Below are 19325 nucleotides of genomic sequence, written 5' to 3' on the forward strand. Positions count from 1 at the left end.
GCAGAAATAGAACGCTGTTACATATGAAAGTTTCAATGGATTCGCTGCCAGCAGCTTTTCTTTATAGTGTTCCTCTTACCTACAGTATGTGTTGGCACTGGCAGGTAGCCCTAATTCGTTAGTAGCCAAATTATTTTTGTCCCTGAAGTACGAGAAATCTCCATAGCACATGAATGAGACATGGTTTACTAGTTTACACACATTTTTATAACTCCAAGAAACCAAAACTCATTCACAAATGCTTTCATTTCAGCAAAGAGAAGGGCTACAGAATACCAGAGATACCTGCTTTGAATTCCTGTTCCCCAGTCTCCATGAGAAAGTGAAGAGGAAAAAAAAATCTTTTTAGCTTTACCAAAAAAACTTTTGTCCTTAATGCAAGAAAAACAAACAGCTTTCTGTTCATCACATGCCACATTTCAATAAAGTCAAAATATTTCAGTATAAGACATTAAGAAAAAAATGTCATTTAGTAATAAACCTAAATGTCTCCAGATAAAAATCCATCGTGACGGCATAGCAGGTTTAGATAATGTGGTTCACAACAACTAGTATCTTCATATTGCACGATCACCAGCTAGATATATACTGCTACACCATCTTCACTAAGTTATAGAGAAAACAGGAAGAATAAGCAACACTTAGAAATAAACATATAACACAAGTGATGATTCAGCCATAGCAAAAAAAAAAAAAAAAAAAAAAGCCAACTCTGAATTCTAAGGCAAGACAAAAGTAAATGTATTAACATTAAAGAGCCAAGTGACTGAAATGTTACTTAGATAAAAGAAAGAGATTTAAAATACAATGAGACGAATTCAGGTATGAATTGATTTAAGGTTCAACACTGACTTCAAATGCCTATGAACATCTACAAGCTTTTGTTTTTAATTTTCCTTCTGTCATGTTTTATGGGTAAAAGTCCTTAAACTACCTTGTAATAGATTAATTACTTTCAAGCTGGGTGACAAAAGGGCATAATGACCGGAAAATGATACAAAAGAAACAGAAAAAGCATGTTAACAAGTTTATCAACAAACCTGGGTAATTCTCATGAAGTACAGATTAAGGTTCAGTGGTTCCAAACTGGCAGCATTCAAGTTGGGTTCATATTTGGGTTTTTTGTTTTGTTTGTTTTTTTAAACCACCTGTCCTAAAACGACATTGTTTATGCTAATTATCTTTGTTTATGCCACAATTCTGTTTGTTTACCACATTCTTTTAAAATACCATATCCCTATAAACAGTTCTCACCAGAATTCTTCTAAATCTTGTTTCGGTCTGGTCCTTCTCGGCAGCCCACTGAGCAGAATGCAGCTCTACAATGAAGGCGCAAGAGCTGGGAACAACTTTGAGTCTCTGACTCCTCAGGCTGGCAAAGGCAGGGAGTACTGCTGAGGTTTTACTCTCAGGCTCCAAGGGAAAAGGATACTGAATGTGTAGAAATGCAACACCCCCCTATTGGACAAGCAGAACCATACGCCACAGGATCTCCAGAGGAGATGTATGAACTCTCAACTAGTAAGTGAAGAGAAGAATAGATAATGCTAAAAGGAAGGGGATGCAGTTTCCAAACTGCAGGAGAAAACACAGAAATCAGAGAGAATAAAAGGTCTTCTCTTGAACCATTATCAGTTCCTGGTTAAAATGAAAGAATATGAAGCATTCTCTTAAAGTGTCCCAAATAAACACTGTTCACTTCAGCAAAATACTAACGGTCCTTATTTTTTTCTTCTCTAGCAATATCATTTAATCATATTCATCCATATAGCATTCAAGTTTCATATTTAATATAAATGATGATGCTATCAATCAATGAAAAGGAAAGGACAGAATGAATGACGTTAAGAAAGAATTTGCTATGTTTTAGTCCATTTCTTGCTCAACAGAATTTTTCCATTAAAAGGACGATGTCTCATGTTTTGGTTAAATCTTTGAACATCTTTTTATCTGACTGCCATCATCTGAGTCAGACACCTGACATTAAACTGTATGTGAGTTAGTATAAGAGAGATACCAGATTGGTTTATTTCCCATGCTATTAGTTAACTTCATTGAACTTATAAATGAATAATAAATTATGGGAGAAAACAAAAATCCATCCATTATACTAATTTTTTTAACTGATCTATAAAAAAAAAGGGAGATGTTCAATCTACGTAATACACATCTGTGCTATACATATACTCATTAGGTGTTTGGAGAATTGATAGTGGAAAGAACAGACAATAAAGATCAGACTTTATCCATGAATGTAATTTTGCTTTTTAAATGCATTATGAATATAATCCATTTCAAATAGCTTCCAATTCTACGGAGAAGTAATGTGCTAAAGCATTAGAGTTGGTCTTGTTATTTGCCTCTCAGGTATGATGCATACACAGATTTCAGTTAAAAGCTCCCTAAGAACAGGTAAATACGTTATCATGTTATCATATGCTTATTATATTTGAGAAACATAAGATAAGAAAACACATCAACATGTGAAGCAATCATAATATTCACACATCTCTATATCTGTCAACCTGCTAAGCACTGAGCAGTACACTGTGCCACCTGACATTTAACCCTTAATTGTTCTTGGTTATCAGTCAGGTCTCCTGCTAAGTCTTCAGGACAGTGCTAAAGTGTGATAGAAGTATAGCATGTCCAGGACTTCAGGCAAGCTGTATTCTAAACTAATTATCTTAGCCAAATTAACTTGCAAATTATTGAGATAGTAATTAAAATCTATAATCAGTTGTAGGCACCTTTTCCTCTACAAAGTAGCAGTAAATAAAAATTAATAAAATGAACAAAGGCATATATCAGAACATCCTAAAAATACAATATCAAACTTACAAGTTTACAGTTGCGATAAGGCGACAGATGTGAAAAGATAACTTTCCTTTGATTCACACCTGGAGGTTACCTGTTAACTTGAATGTACTTATCACTCATAAAGTTTCTAACAAAGCTGAATAAATCTGTCTGGGTAATAAATATTTTATTACTGTGGCCAAACTTTAGGTAATTCAAGTACCGCTAATGTCAGAGATATTCTTGCAACCCGCTAATAGTTATTTTTCATGGTAATTACACAAATAAGCTTTTCACAGTACCTGATTTATATTTGTCTCTTCAGAAAAAAAAAAAAAACTTAAAATTTTCCTAATGTCAAAAAAACCCCTATTTCTTTAGTCAATAGGCACACAAATAAATTTGATGGGAATATAAAGTAAGTTAGGTCTTTATTGCAGAAGGTTTTATTCCCATAGTGTTCCTTTCAACATGCAGAAAATAGTCTGTTGTCTGCACCCGTTTTGAGAGAAGCAAAGAGGTGATACTATAAGCTTAATTTGCTTCATCCCACTACCTTCAATCCCAACTTTTTTTTTCTAGATATTATCAGACTGTCTTCTTAAGCAATCATGTTACACTTGCTTTTTAATTAAATCTCTAACATAAAGCAATTAGAAAGTCTAACAAGTAGCTTAGTCATAAAACTATTACACTATAATCAAATAGGATAAATATAAATATGAAGGAAATAAATTTAAAATTTGATACTACTGATAGTATCAAAAATTGCTTTTTTATTCATCAGAAACAATCTAATATTGATATTTAAGGCAAGTATTTTAAATATTTTCATTCTAGAAATGTGAAAAAAATTAATGGTATTCTGAAAGGAAAAACCTTCTGTCTGAATTTTTTATTATCTATTACTCTGTCTTCTTTTAAAAATTTTAGGAGAGTTCAAGTGTTCCTTCTCATGATGCTATTACTAACGTTTAGACCATGTTGCCAGTTATGTTTCTCCTAAATAGTATGATGTAAAAGACTTTGCTTACAAATAATGCCTTAGAACATACTTTGCCTATTCACCTCCCACCTGAGAATTGTGTTTTTTCTTTAATCATAATCAATTATGACAGGGATGATTAAAAATAAAAATAAAACATTTCTACTTCTTTACTTTTTAGGATCACCGTTCAATTTGCTCTACATCCTGAACATTTTTTTAACAGACAATGAAACTGTTACTACTTCTGAATTATTTAACAAGTGCTTATTAGTCTGAAAGTACTGACCATGTTCATTTCTAGGGCCGATAATACAGACATAACAAATTTAAATCCAAATTTTGATCCTGATATTTAAGCTATGGATATTCCTTAAAGTTCCAAATCGTCCACAGGTTGGAAAGAATAAAAGAAGACAGACAAGACCCCACCAATGAAGTTAGAAAAAAAGGTCACATAAAACTTCCAAAATACATGAATCCCAAAGCACTTATTTATATCCTCTAGAGAAAATGCCTTTAATTCATAAAGAGATGTAGAAACCCTCTCTTCAGATTTATGACTAAGTTTGAGTGAACAACTCATCTATGGCAGGTGAGCAAACAGAATAAAAACTAACACTCAGTGGAAATGACCTACTTATTCAATGAAAGTTGCAATAGTTGAAAAAACAAAAAAGGCTGACTATATATGATAGTGCAGTTATGGTATACATACCTCCTTTGGAGAATATAAATATTCAATATTTAGTCTGCAAGATATACTCTATGTGGGTGACTATAGATACACTCACTCGTACAAATTCAATGTAAACAAATAGTAATGAATTACGAGATTCTTGTCTGTATTACCAATTACAACCACAGGGGAAATTATTAAGAAATTTCATATTGTATGACATTAAAAAATTATTTTAGCTACTAATATTTCTAAATATGCTGTCTATACTAATAACTCTATTGATTATCATTTGCTTATTTAGTTAGCCAGCAAGAAAAGCATGCCTTTGGATGACAAAAAAATAAAAAATAAATGAAATTCTCACCAGGAGGAAAAAATATGTTAAGAGATTTGAACATCAGAATAGTAAGGGGAAAAGTTTAGTTTAAAGGAGATAATTGAAAAAATACAAATAAAGTTCACAGCAGGAAAGCTTGCCTATATAGAGAAATAGGTTACAGCCTGTTAATATGTAACTACCTTTTTATAAGAACAGTCTGTTAACAGGCTTACAAATCAGATACAGAGTTTTATTTTCAAAAAGTATAGAGTTGAAGATAATCATGTGCTACTCTGTACATGCTAGAAAACTTACTGTGGTATATTAACAAACTGCGACATTAAGAATTAGTATGTCCCAGTATAATTTCAATATCTACATATGAAATAGGCTATATTTCCAAACAAAAGCCAACTATTTTCAAGAGTTAATATATAGAACTTTGAAAAAATTAATTCAAGACTGTTAAGAAAACTCAGTCATTCACTGGAATTATCTTGTGAAGATGCACCCTAATTTAAAAAAGAAAGAGAGAGAGAGGAAGAGAAGAAATGAAAGAAAGAAAGAAGATAGTATTAAAGTATATATATTGGTTATTTTACTTTCTTCCTTGATCTGATGCTGGTTTCTCTAATATGTGACCACATTCAAGCATTATTTTATTCTCAATACCCTTCTTCTCTTCCATTGCTTCACTTCTAGAATGTTTTAATCTTTGTCCTTTCTTTTTTCGTCTTTTCATATCAAATTCAGTCGTTTGAGCGATGAACAGCTTGACTTAGCATATTTTTAACCAGCTGGTCTAGCACCTAGCTTGCATTGCATAGTCAGATACAACAAATGTTTATACAGAAGGTAGCTTTCATGAAAATGAAAAAAAGCCTGGGTATCATGCATCCTGGCTTTTTTTAGCTTTTTTTTTTAATTCACCATACAGAATACAAAGTTTGAATTCTTTTTAATGGCAAACAAAATTCTATTTATAGTTCCAAAAAATGAACTTATGCTGGGATAAGAACTCAAATTTAAAAACTGCAATGTGTACTTATAGGAACACGAAGAGGGCTAAAATTCTTTCAAAGCCCTGTTTTACTTGCAACAACATCAAATGGAAGGATATTGCACATATTTCTTTAAATAGGAACTACTTAATTACAAATGCACTCATTCCCATCATAGCAAAAGAGAAAAATAGAAGTAAATCAAAATTAGTTTAAGACAACTAGCACAAAAAGTAGCTACTAAAACTTAGAAAGGGAGCATCCCCATTCCCCCTTTCTTGACATTTCAAGAGTAATATACTGATACATTGCTGTGATGTTAAATTTTCTTTTCTTTTTTTTAAATCTACTCTCTTCTATCAACAAAAGGTCATGTGCTTTACTAAGCAGGCTCCAAAGTTTTACGGAAGGATCAAATAGGAACTTATAGCCTCCGTTTTAACCACCACTGAAACCTTCTGTCACCCCAGAAATTACAAGACAGAGATATTGAAAACAGTAACACTCTGCACAAAAGCATTTAAAAAGGTGAAGAGGGGAGAAAAATATCAACGAAGGAAGAAAGTAAGAGAGTGAATGAGAAAGAGAAAACCAGCAAGTGGAAGGGAGAGAGATGCTTAATGTTCGTTTAATTTCCTGTGATAGGACACAACCTAAAAACATTAGCAGAAATCTCGGAGACTTTGCCAATCAGTTCAATTTGGTCTGGGCAATCACAACAAAAATCAGCTAACAAGATTGCAGAAGCACTAGCTAAAAGCTTTTCTAACAAACACGTTTTAGGGAAGCATCTTCCAACTGATTCAGAGATGACTGTAAAATGAGAGTTGTACTTCAATATATTAGGGGGGAAAACTGTACTCACCTTTCAAACTCCTGAGGTAAATCAGGGTCAGTAAGCATGCTGGAAAAGCACAATTTCCCTTTGTCACAGCAGCCACCTATGATCGTCTCCAACTGAACCTGTCAAGTGAGTCCAAACCTTCTAAACCAATTGATTTTCTCTCTTCTCTTCTCTTCTCTCTCTCTCTCACTCCCTCTCTCCCTCCCTCCTTCTCTCCCTCTCAATCTCTCTCCTTCTCTCTCTCTCTCTCTCTCTCTCTCTCTCTCTCCCCCTCTCCCCCCCCACCCTCCTCTCCCTCTCCTAGGACTCCTTGACCAGTCTCTTAAAGGGGTAGCGCACTTCCAGCAGCGGGGTCTGGCTGCTCCCCCCTCCGCGGAGCTGCACGCTCCGGCTGCAAGGCACTAGACAACCTCAGGGTGCCTGTCCTTTCCTTTTAATTCTCTCTTCTAGACATCACCGAATGTGAGAAGTCAACTCATTTAACACGTCTCCCATACTCTCTCTCCTCTAAATAATAAAAGTCACACACGCATGCACACACACGCATGCACACACACACACACTCATACGCACACAAAACAGTATGATTTTTTAAAATGCATTTGTTGCTGATTAAAAGAGAAATGTGTACACTAAGAGAACCATGACTAAACTGCATTTATTAACTAATTAAGCAAAAAAATTAAATGTTGGTAATATCATTTTTACACAAAGAATTGTTATTCCTTTTCACCCCTTTCTAGGCTCTCTCCTTGCGCACACGGAAACACACACACACACACACACACACTCTCACATACACACAACAATCAGGCATTGTTCTGAGGGAAGAAAAGCAACTTTGACAGATTGAAATATAGCAGAGGCCCCTTCAAGGAAACCTGTAAACAACTTGTCACTCACTCTGTCGGTCTCACTGTTAGCTCGTGCTTTCCACAAAGTGGTGCGAACGTCCTGGCAACCCGACCAAAGTTTCCTCAGCTCCAAACTCCATAAAACACGATGTGCGATGTGGAGGGGAACAGGTATCCACATGCCAAAATAACACGCACACGAGGGAACAAAAACCCAAACCAAACCAAAAAATGAAAACAAAAAAGATGGTACTAACAAACTGTCCTGTTTGGGATTGCTGGGGAGGGCAGGGGTAAAGAAGCGCTCCCCTGGCTGTGGATCTCTTTAATTTCCTCTGCCCAGGCAGCCACAGATAACAAGGTGGACAAACTATGGCTTTACAGATCCTAAGCGGGCTGGCAAGGCACAGCCTCCATAGCAGTTCCAATTATCTAGATAAAAATCTGGCAGGCGAGGAAGGTAATCAGGTAATGTACCTTTGACATGAAATGACAGAGGCACATACACACACAGAGAAAGACACTTACACAGACACACATGCAGAGATGGTGGCTGCCCCGTGCACCGCAGCATCTGGTCAGGGAGTAAGCACACACTCACCAACACGAGATAGTGTGCATTCTTCACACACACACACACACACACACACACACACTCAGTCACTCACACACGCTCTCCACTCCTACTGGGAGGGTTCATTCTGCACAAAAGGCTACATTACAGAGCCCGCCCCAATAAGGGAAAGAGAGAAAAAAAAGCCTTCCATTGTTGAGAGGGCAGGTCAGTTGATTAGATTTTCTGTGGAGAATTCCACGAGGAAATTCCCTTCAAAGCCGAAGTGATTAACTGGGGGCTATTCTGGAAATGGAGCAGACAATGGCTCAATAGTCTGCACAGCCAATGTCCAGGCTGGCACTGAACTCACTTTAAAAAAAAAAAAATAAAAGCCAGACTCCCTGTTCTTTTCCACACATTCCCCCCCAACCCCCTCCACTCCTTCCAACTTCCCCTCCCAATTCCTTTTATTTTGCAGCTGGACAACATTAAGGGCCTTTAAAACCACAAGGGTTGACCCCATAGCAGTTTGATTAGGTCCCACTTTTTTTTTCTGGCGACAGGCAGACAGTAAGTTTACTTTTTTAGACATACACAATGAGACACCTTACACATATTCCAAACAGCAAAACCAATCATTAACCTTCTCATATTAATAAATGCATTCTTCATTGAAAGCTTATACATTTTTTGACAAAGTTGATAAAAACTTAATAATAGGATCCATCATTCACAAGGTATCCTAAAAATAAATGTATATATACAACAAAATCATTGTGGAATAAGATTTAAGCATGTCACTATGGAGTTAAGACACTAACAAAACACAGAATTATGACCCACCCTGAAAAAGCTGTTAACAAGGGATGTGGCAAAAATGACTTGATGCTGACATGATTTTCTTTTTCAGCAGTTGGGGAAGGGGGAATGATATTACTCACTATTCTTCCTTCTTGTTAGCCTCAAATTATTTTTTTATTACAGCAACAACCCATTCCTACACAGAAAAATAAGAAAATTGTTGCATTTATTTTAAGTATCTATTTTTTCAGCCCTTATGGGACCTACAAGCTAATACAGTCTAATTGATAAAATATACAAGAAATAATTTTTTATATTGTTAACAGTGGTTATGGGAATTAGGGAATGGTTGCTGCATGGCTGCACACACTTTAAAAAATAGTTTTTAAAAGATTTCCTAATTAGGGTATCTTGTTTCATCTTATATCAATAGAGAAAAATGAAGAAGGAGGGAGGGTGAGCTACAAGGGGCAATGGGAGCTGAAGTCAGGAAGAGGAGGAGGCAGCAAGGAGAGGATGCAGGGAGAGCACAAGAAGGAGACATAGTGGCAGCATAAAGATAGAAACAAAGATAATGGCCATAAGGCAGGATGCTGAGATCCGTATGGTCCCAGCTGCTGTCTTGCTACAGCTACTACCTCTGGTTGTTTCTCTGAAACTCTAATCCAGAAGGTCACCAGAGCAGGTAAGAAAGAGAGCATGAGTTTTTGAGGCCAACTATGCTATAAAGGAAAGATGCTCATATTGGAATCTTCCTTGTCTTTGGTTTTATTTTCACAGACATTTGATATATGTATTTGTAAGTATACATATGTCAAATAAACACAATGAGCATATAGGAAAATGTTAAATGCTTTGGAAGTTAGTTTACAATCTCAACATGTTTCTATAAACATTCCTATAGCCATTCAAAAACAAATTATTTCTTGCACAATCATGCCTGCTAAACAAACTGAAACAGACTAGGAACTAGACAGAAAATTAGCCAAATATAATAATGATTATTCTAATAATGATACTTTGAATTAATGGAACTCCAAGCCCATAAGGAATTTTGTTCACATAGATTAGCTCATGGATCATAAGCAATATAGAAAAGAGTGGGTTGGTATATCCTTGTTTCCCTGTGTTTAAACTTGGGCAAAAGGAATTTAAAGTCATACAACTAATTAGTGGCCCATTTATTACTTAAAGCCAGATCTTATTTCACTTGTGACACCATAATACAGAATAAAATAACAATCCAGAATTTATAGCTGAATTAACATCCCAAGATGATACTTACTTTTAAGAGACCTAAAGGCTTTCAAATAATTGTTAGTAAAATTAAATTTGATATAATCTCATGGGCACTAAGTTAATGCTGTGTTTGCTGGTTGAATGGAATAAATATTTTTGAATGTATCTCTCTAGGCCGCAAAAGTTTTCTTTCATTCGAATTCTATATTGCAAATTAGCATTTCTGCAAGATTTTAGAATATCAGGAAAGAAGAAGGCAGTTCCAAAATGTTTTTCTCAAATCCTGTCATTGGTAATCTTATTAAATGATTGAATTGATCCAATCTATCCAATGTTTAATAGTAAATTATTATTATAAATCTCTTTATTTTATATTGTTATAATGTTTAAATATGTGTTAATGACTAATACACGATATGTGTTAAATAAATCTATATTCTTTATCAATTACCTGAAAAGTTTAAGATATCCAGTTTATTATATATCCAATATTCTCTACATCAGAACAAATACCCCAATGTAATTTTGCTATATTATTATAAGTAGGTCTCCAGAAGCTTTCATAATGTCTGTAAATTAAGACACACTTTAGTATTCACTAAACATCTATTAAATGCTTACCAATAAGTTAAGTACTATAGCTTTTTTTTAAGTTAATTTATTATTTATTTATTTAAGTAATCTCTAAACCCAAAGTGGGGTTCAAACTCATGACCCCAAGATCAAGAGTAGCATGCTTTTCTGACTGAGCCAGCCAGGCATTCCTAGTTAAGTCCTACAGCTTTAAAAGAAGTCAAGAAAAAATCTGTAACAAATCTAATTACACACACACACACACAGGAGAGACTAAAATTCAAATTGCTTCATATCCAAGCCCTCTAAAGTAAATATGGTAAGAAAAGTTAGAACCAAAATAAATAAGCAAATGAACAAAAAATGGTGTACATGATAACTGAATAACCAAATTGGTAAGAAATATAAAAATGTCTACAAACACAGATATACAAATATAAAAACATCTTTAGAGAACAGAGAACAACCTACAATAGAAACTCCACAAAACAATTTTTTATTTAATGAGTCTGTTTGACACTGCGAAACAGTATTATGGAAAATGGAATGAACCTGAAAAAGTGTGCTTTTGAGCTCATGTTGTTTCCATTGCAAATATAAAAAGGAGACTCACACAAGCTAAAGAAATATAAGATATGCTAGGGAATACTGCTGGAAAATTCTCAAAGAGAATATCAGCAACTTTTAAGATCATAAACAAGTTATTTTCAAATTTAACCCTTTGCAGACATTGTTTCAAGCAAACATTTCTAATATTTTTCTTCTCATTTTAAAATGAGTGTTTTATTCCTCTATTTTAAGATATAATTGTTACACTTCTTCTATTTTAATAACTGAAATTGCAGTATGTTGTCACAGGTACAGATTACACTTTAATATTTTAATATGTCCCTATCATCAAGTTACAGCTTTCACATTTCATGGAATTTGGAGGGTTATTTTTGAGAAATAGAACTTTTAGCATTATAACCACAATAAATTTAAACCAAATCAGTCTCAGACAATACCAACATTAAACTGACTTAACCTGACACAAGAAGCATTAAGAAAATATACACCTATTTTCCCCTGTAATGTTATTTACTTTGTCACAAAAACATTTAAAAAGAACCCACCCTCTCAAAAAAAAAAAAAAAAAAAAAAGATCTTCCAACCAATATACATCTGTGAGTCATTCACCAAATGCCTGATGAGCTGACGATGACCTATTTATCATGTATAGCTTACAGTGGACTTTAAGTAGACTAGAGTCTTGTAATTGAACCTTTTCAGAAAAACACCTTAGGAATTCAATAGTTCATCTTTTTAAGAATATGTAAAATTTCAGTTTACCATAATACATTTTTTTTGCCAGGAATTTGGCATATAATAAGAGCTTATAAATTCAAGGTTTTTGTACCCTCCTACTTTCTGTATTGCCAGTTGGTTAGTTAGAATATGAATTTTCCTCAGATCACATTTTTGACCAACTAGTGTTCTTTTTCATTTTAGAAACTCTAGTCTCATACTTGTCTCAAAGATGAAGGCATTCCCAGTCATTGTTCCCACTGTTTGATATCTTAATATTTATCTCCTTTAGAATAATTTGAAGTAACTTAAAAATCATAAATTTTATCTCTTGAGAACTTTCTCCCATAACTGTGATGCATATAAAACAAATTATCTCATTCAATACCAAAAAAAACTACATGAGATACATAGCTCCATTATCTCACCTACAAATGAAGGAAGCATGGCTAACAAACAAAAGTTAATTAATTTATCTGAGGTCCCAAAACTAATAGGTGCAGAGATGGAGAACACCAAACTTATTACATCTTTCCTCTAAAGTTCTCTAAAGGCACCAAATGCTGATTTATCTCAATATAGCCTAACAATAATTAAATATTGAGCGCACAGGAAAGTGTTCATAAGAATGTCTTAATGCTAAGTGACTGTCCAAACTGGACAAAGTAAGATTGAGTAATGATTGCCCCATCCTCACAAATAACTTGATATAAAAGATGGTTCTTTGTACAATAGTTATTAACAGTTAACTAATAGTACTCTTATCCCATGGTGATAATAAACATCAGAATTAGTACTAATCATATAACTTGGCTCTTTTAAAAAATAATTTCTCAACATTCTCTTAATATGATTATAATTTTTGGAATCCTGGGGAAAATACAGGGGCCCATTTTATTGGTCCCCACGTAATTACTTTGCAATGGAATTTCTGTCTTATAGAAAGAATAATTTCAGGTAAAGTGTGTGTATTAGGAAGATAAGAACAACTGGACTTATACTTTCATTTTTTCACTCATTACACAATCATCTCTCTTTATGATAAGTGGTGATGTCTAATGGTTGTCAGTTCATGAGGATGAGAAGGACGTGAACCAATCACTCCGGCGGTAAAAATCATGACTCCTATTGAGTAAAAAAATCCATATAACCCATGAGAATAGAAGCCATTCACAAGGGACCATACCTTAAAAGAGTGCTCTTGACCATCAAATTTTGTATTATAATCTCTCAACCTGGAAAGAAATTCAGGGAATGTATTGCTCTAGCATTTTACTGAGAGGCAGATGCAAAGTGAGAAGTGCACTATAGTATTGCTACAATGTGGCTTGGGTTCTTACATAGTAGATGATTTCTGCAAAATATTTTAGTACACAACTTTCAGGAAAGCTTTTTTACTGTAGTTGTATGTATTTCTTGATATTAACTAATCATAGTAGAAATAAGAGCTAAGGGCGCCTGCGTGGCAGAGCGGTTAAGCATCTGCCTTCGGCTCAGGGCGTGATCCCGGCGTTATGGGATCGAGCCCTGCATCAGGCTCCTCCGCTGTGAGCCTGCTTCTTCCTCTTCCACTCCCCCTGATTGTGTTCCCTCTCTTGCTGGCTGTCTCTATCTCTGTCGAATAAATAAACAAAATCTTTAAAAAAAAAAAAAAAGAAAGAAAGAAGAGCTAAAACTGAGTAAAGTATGAAAACATTTTAACACTTAGCTTCATTTTTAAGTTAACTACACTTGTCTATCGTCTATAGTCTACTTTTGATCATCTACTAAGTAAATGATAAATAAATCTTATTCATAGTAAATGAAAAAGTTACCTATTAATTATGTTCAGTCTACTTACATCTAGAGTAGCCCAGGGGAAAAGATTATGACTAAGCTGCAAGTTAGGAGCTTGTATTAAGATAGCCACTAGTCCCTCCTTACTAGTGGCATGGTCTTGACTAAGTCTCCAACATCGCAGGGAAAATGATTTTTAATGTGCCTCTCAACTCTCAAATTCTGACTCTATAATCTTGCCTTTGATCAATTTATAATCTGCAAAATAAAATTTCTTACATTTTTCCCAATTATATCCCCTTTTAAAAAAAGTTTTGCAACTAGTTCTTGCAGGTTATTTTAATCCTTTAAAGTATGTCATAACTCTACATTCACACAACAATATAAGATGATGAGGAAAATAAATCTTTTATTAATGAAAGTTAATTCTGCTAAATTCAGTGAAGTTAAAATCAATGGGAGAACTTAACTGGTTATAGAAAATGACCATGTTTTCAAAACAACTAATTTTATGACAATATTCATCTTTTTGTAATTCTGAAAATTTGTTGTACTTTAATTTTCAGGTCACAACTTTCGTTGTCTCCAATAAGTACAATTACGTTTATTAGCTTTACCTAATTCAGTGAGAGAATTAAAAGCAGTTTTTTACTATATTTAACATGCCATATATGTGTGATAACAGTGACTGGCATGTATAGAGAAATAAGTGTAAGGGCTTTTACTTTTATCCAGAATTTCACAACATCAAATGAGAAACAGAAAGATAAACTAAAAAGTTGAAATGTTAGAAATCCTAACGGGTAAATTGTGTTCAAGAAAACCTAGTTTTTAAAATGACTTTTGTGGACACTCTATAGAACCCCTGCCAAATAGACAACTTTTTATTCATGTTATTGTTAACAAAAATGATTTACTGCCATAATTTAGAAAATAATTCAGTCTGACTATACAAAGGATGAAAATGCAAGAAAACAGATATGACCAGAAGAATGTATTCATTCAATTACTCAATTCATATGTATAGAATCTTTAATTCATACTTGTATTGTAAACTATCTATATATATGTCAAGATTTCATTGTTTATACTTCACATTTCTTAAATGGAGGGAAAAGATAAGTTGATATTTGTAAACTTCCCTGAAGCTGAAGAACTATTTAGGTATCAAATGGTATATTAGTATTTCAAAATACCTATTAATTAACCCTAAACAAATCATGGATCTATAATCAGAAACATTTATTTTAAAATCTTGCTTAAAGTTAAAGCATAGATTAAAAGACTATATAAGCATTTGTAAGATATTCCAGAATCCTAAGAACATCTTGGGGAAAAATATATATATATATATTATATATAAATGAACATACGCGCGCGCGCGCACACACACACACACATGCCACTCATGTCCTTTCTGGTTTGGGGACCAAACTTCAGATTTATTCAGTCTTTATGAGTATACCATCATTCTTAGTCTTAATGAGCAAGTCAACTTAATAAACATTATTCTAGTAATGAGTGTGTGCCCTGAATTTTATTAGACTAGAAAAAAGAAAAAAATTAATACACATAATGTTTTTAATGAGCATCTTTTCTGGCCAGAGCACTCTTAATAAAAGTTGAGGACACAAAGACAATTTTTTGCCCCCAAGGAATTATGACCTGGCATAACATATGGACATTCTTGTCTGTTCCAAATATATAGATGATAGATGATAGATAGATAGATAGATAGATAGATAGATAAAAAGATAAAGATATCTATGTCTTTAGATATATAGATATCTCAAGTTTTTACCAACAAGAAATTTACTATTCTTACACCGATTAATTCATTTAATTTCCAAGACAAATCTAGAGTGTCTTAGTTACTTATATTAGTTCCATGTCACAGAAAAAGTAACTGAAGTACAAGAACAAAAATTAACTAGCTTCTGGGACACCTGGGTGGCTCAGTTGGTTAAGCATCCAACTCTTGATTTAGTCTCAAGTCATGATCTCAGGGTTGTGAGATAGAGCTCCCTATCAGGCTTCCCGCTGGCTGGGCATGGACTCTGCCTAAGATTCTTTCTCTTCCTCTCCTCTGCCCCTCCCCCACCTCTAAATTTTTTTTTTTTAATTAACTAGCTTCTGAATACACAGCCTGTCTGAAGCAGAACCAAAATTTCAACCCAAGTCCTCCAATTACAATTCTAGTGCCTATTACACTGTACAAAAGAACTACTTCCAAAAGTTATATGCAATCCAAAATAAAATGATAAAAGTATTAATTAGCGAAACAAATAACATTCTGTGGGGAGTTTAAATAACAAGTGATCTTAAAATATGATGACCATTTTCGGAACTTTGGGAATTTAGAATTAGTCTGTTGGAGTTAATAAAATACAGATCAGAGAATCAGTTGAAACCCCCAGAAGCACTATGAGAATTTAAAATTACAGTGGGGTGAAAAAAGTAATATGTAGAAATCAATAGCTTTCATATACATGATTAATCCCAGCTATTAAAAAATAATGAAGGGGAAAAAAGACCCCATTAAGATTAGTAACACAAAAGATAAAATAGCTAAGAAAAAACATTCACATACAAGACTCATTTGAAGAAAGCTTTAACACATATTGAAAAACATACCATGTTCCTGGGGTAGCATCGATATCATAGAATATATCACTTTTTTTCTAAATTAATGTATAAACTTAGTAAGTTCAAATGAAAATACCAGCATATGTTTAAAGCACTAGATAAATTCATTCAAAAATTAATGTGAAAACAAACAACAAAACAAAGAGGACAAATTAGAAAAACTCTTAAAATGAATATGGGCTCAGATTACCAGAAATATAATATAGACACTCAATAATTTTTAAATAGATGTATACTGAATGGATTCAAAGACCAAAGGAATAAAATGGAAAGTACTGAAAAAAGTACACAAACACAGAGGGGGGAATTAGTATATTCTATTTCATAAATGATATAGGCAGCATTCAACAAATGCTCTACAATTACCTCATGACCAATGCAAACAGGAGTATAAATTCCAAATAGATAGATTCAAATGTAAAGAATTTTAAAAAATGTAAATCTACCAGAAGGGAACATGAACAATCTCCAATATAATCTTGGAGTAGAAAAGTCTTACTAACAATGGATCAAAATTCAGAAGCCATGAAATTAAAAAAAAAAAAAAACAAAACAAAAACATAAATCCAATCATATAAACACAAAAACTTCTGAATGATAAAAGGCACCATAAAAAACCAAAAGACAGAAGTTTGGGAAAAAATACATGCAACCCATATCAAAGGAAAGAGCTAGTCTCCATAAAATGTGAAAAGGTCTTTGAAATTAGTAATAAAGGAATCAACAATCCAATAATAAAACAGAAAAATAATACAACGTTATCAAAGGAAAGAAAATAGAAATGGTTCTTAAAGAAAGGAGAGAGGTTCAGCATTCTTTAATATAAATACAATTTACAATGACAATGTGATACCATTGTTTTTAAACCTATCAACATGGCAAAAAATCAAACTTTGTTGAATATTTTATCCATTTCTTTGGTCAACAGAATATATGGAAGATTCATTTGGCTCAGCCACCTCATCTTGTTTCTGCCTTCCACCATGAAAATAGCATATCCCAGAACAGGGCTAATCACCTCAGCCTAGATCTTACAATGAGAAGAGACATGGAGCCAAATGTACCCCAGCCCAGTCCAATCAAGCCAACATGCAGCTGACTCACAGCAAACCTAGAGCCTTAAGGTAACACATACAGGGAAAAAAATAATAATAATTTAATCTATGGACAGAGTGGAATTGTTTGTTACAGCAAAAGCTAACTACCACTTACAGTCTGTTTATGACTTATGGAAACAAGCACTCTTGTATATTACTACTAGAAATGTACATCAATATAACCCTTATGGTTGGCAGTTTGGACCTACCAAAATTACAACGCAAATTCCACTTCTGGGAATTTATTAGAGATACACTTTGACATATACAGAATGTTATGTATGCAAAGTTAGTCACTGTAGAACAGCACATAATAGGAGAGGACTGGTAACAACCCAAAGGTCTATTAATTAGGGATACAACAACACAATGGTATACTATACAGCTATTTAAAAAAGACTATAACTATGCACTGAAACAAAAAAGAACTTCCATAAATTGTTGATATATATTAAGTGAAAAAGCAAGATACATAATTGAAAACTGAACACAGTTTCCTACAAAATGTGTGAAAATAAGGCATTGAGTTTCTTTTTGCTTATATGTGCATAAGCAAACAATGGAAGGACACATTAGAAAATTAAACAAAAATAATTATAATAGTGGGCCAAGGGGAGAGGGGAACTGAACAGACAGAAGACAGGTGAGTTAAAACTTTTTGTGATATGATTTTCTAGCTTTTTATATTTTTTTCATTTTGAACGTGAATCTATTTCTTTTGCAAAAATCTTAAATATACATAAATCAAATTATTTGAAAACACACCTAATTGAACTAAAAACTTTCCAAGGGTTATCTATACATATTTCTCAGAGTCAGAAAGGCAGACCCTATACAAACATATTGTCAAAGGCCTGTAATAATATATAACATATTTGTTATTAAAAAACATTTTACGTACTAGAGTAGACCAAAATTCTCATTTTTAATTCTCACTTTAAAGATATTTTCATAGAATATAATTTCAGTTTCTGAAATAAATGTTTCTTTAACTGAAATTCAAAGATCCCAGTAGATCTATTCTTGGGGGCATATAATTTTTTTTTTAAAAGAAGCTATATATAACTCAAGTTTGAGAGACGATAGCCTTATTATAAGTCAAACATCCTTATATGCCATACTTGGCTCTGTCATGGTCTCCTTATCCAGCCTTATCTCTCCCTACACACTATGAACTTCATTCTCCAACTACATTGGACTGAACCAGTGGCCAGCTGTTTCTTCTTTTCAATGTGTTTGTGTGAAATGTGTATTACTCCTCAAATATCTTCCACACTTCCTTACCCCAATTTATTAGGCTAATTCCTACTCATCCTTTAAGATTTGTTGAAGCATCAGATCCTACTGGAATCCTATTTTGATCCCTAACTTGTTATTCTTCTTGGGACTCCCACAATACTCAGTAGAACATAAGTTCCTACCATTTCACTCTAAGCTCTGTAAAGATAGATACTCTGTCATGCATATCCTGCAGATCATTTCAAAGTTCTGGAGTATTCATTGCATTCCCTATCTGAAGAAAAACTCAGACTTCAAGACCCTAAATTTGCTTTTAAGAAGCCTATTTAAAAAGCCACTGATTTTGGCAATTAGACAGTCATTGATGTGAGACGCCCTTAAGATACCAGGAGAACAGAGTTTATCTCTGGTAAAATGAAACCATAAACTCTATAGCCTTCCTCCACCCATCTGCACATACACACCCCACACATGTGCATACACACAAATATTTTATTACCTTCCAAAAATAAAACTACAAACAACATAGGGTCTCCATAGTAGGAATCGCATCAGAAAGAGAAAACCATCAACTGAAAGCATACTCTAGGAAAAAATAAACAAGTGAGAAAAAGAAATGCTGACATT

General features: G+C 33.7%; 1 protein-coding gene across 13 annotated transcripts in view; it reads right to left on the reverse strand.

The window, feature by feature from the left end:
- The window catches only part of SOX5 (SRY-box transcription factor 5), a 960947-nt gene that overhangs the window by 380844 nt on the left and 560778 nt on the right, over positions 1 to 19325 (reverse strand). Inside the window, exon 1 of one of the 13 annotated variants that reach the window (XM_034644608.1) lies at positions 7534 to 8392. The exons of 10 other annotated variants lie outside the window; for them this stretch is intronic. Coding sequence is in view for 1 of the 3 variants with exons in the window: in XM_019795326.2 (XP_019650885.1) it covers positions 6652 to 6689 (38 nt within the window). In the remaining 2 variants the exon portion in view is untranslated. Of the gene's footprint in view, positions 1 to 1254; positions 1702 to 6651; positions 6883 to 7533; positions 8393 to 19325 lie in introns of those variants that run through there. 2 more of the 13 variants (XM_019795326.2, XM_019795329.2) reach the window with 2 other exon arrangements.

The sequence above is a fragment of the Ailuropoda melanoleuca genome, chromosome 16 (genome assembly GCF_002007445.2).
Source record: "Ailuropoda melanoleuca isolate Jingjing chromosome 16, ASM200744v2, whole genome shotgun sequence".
Lineage (NCBI taxonomy): Eukaryota > Metazoa > Chordata > Mammalia > Carnivora > Ursidae > Ailuropoda > Ailuropoda melanoleuca.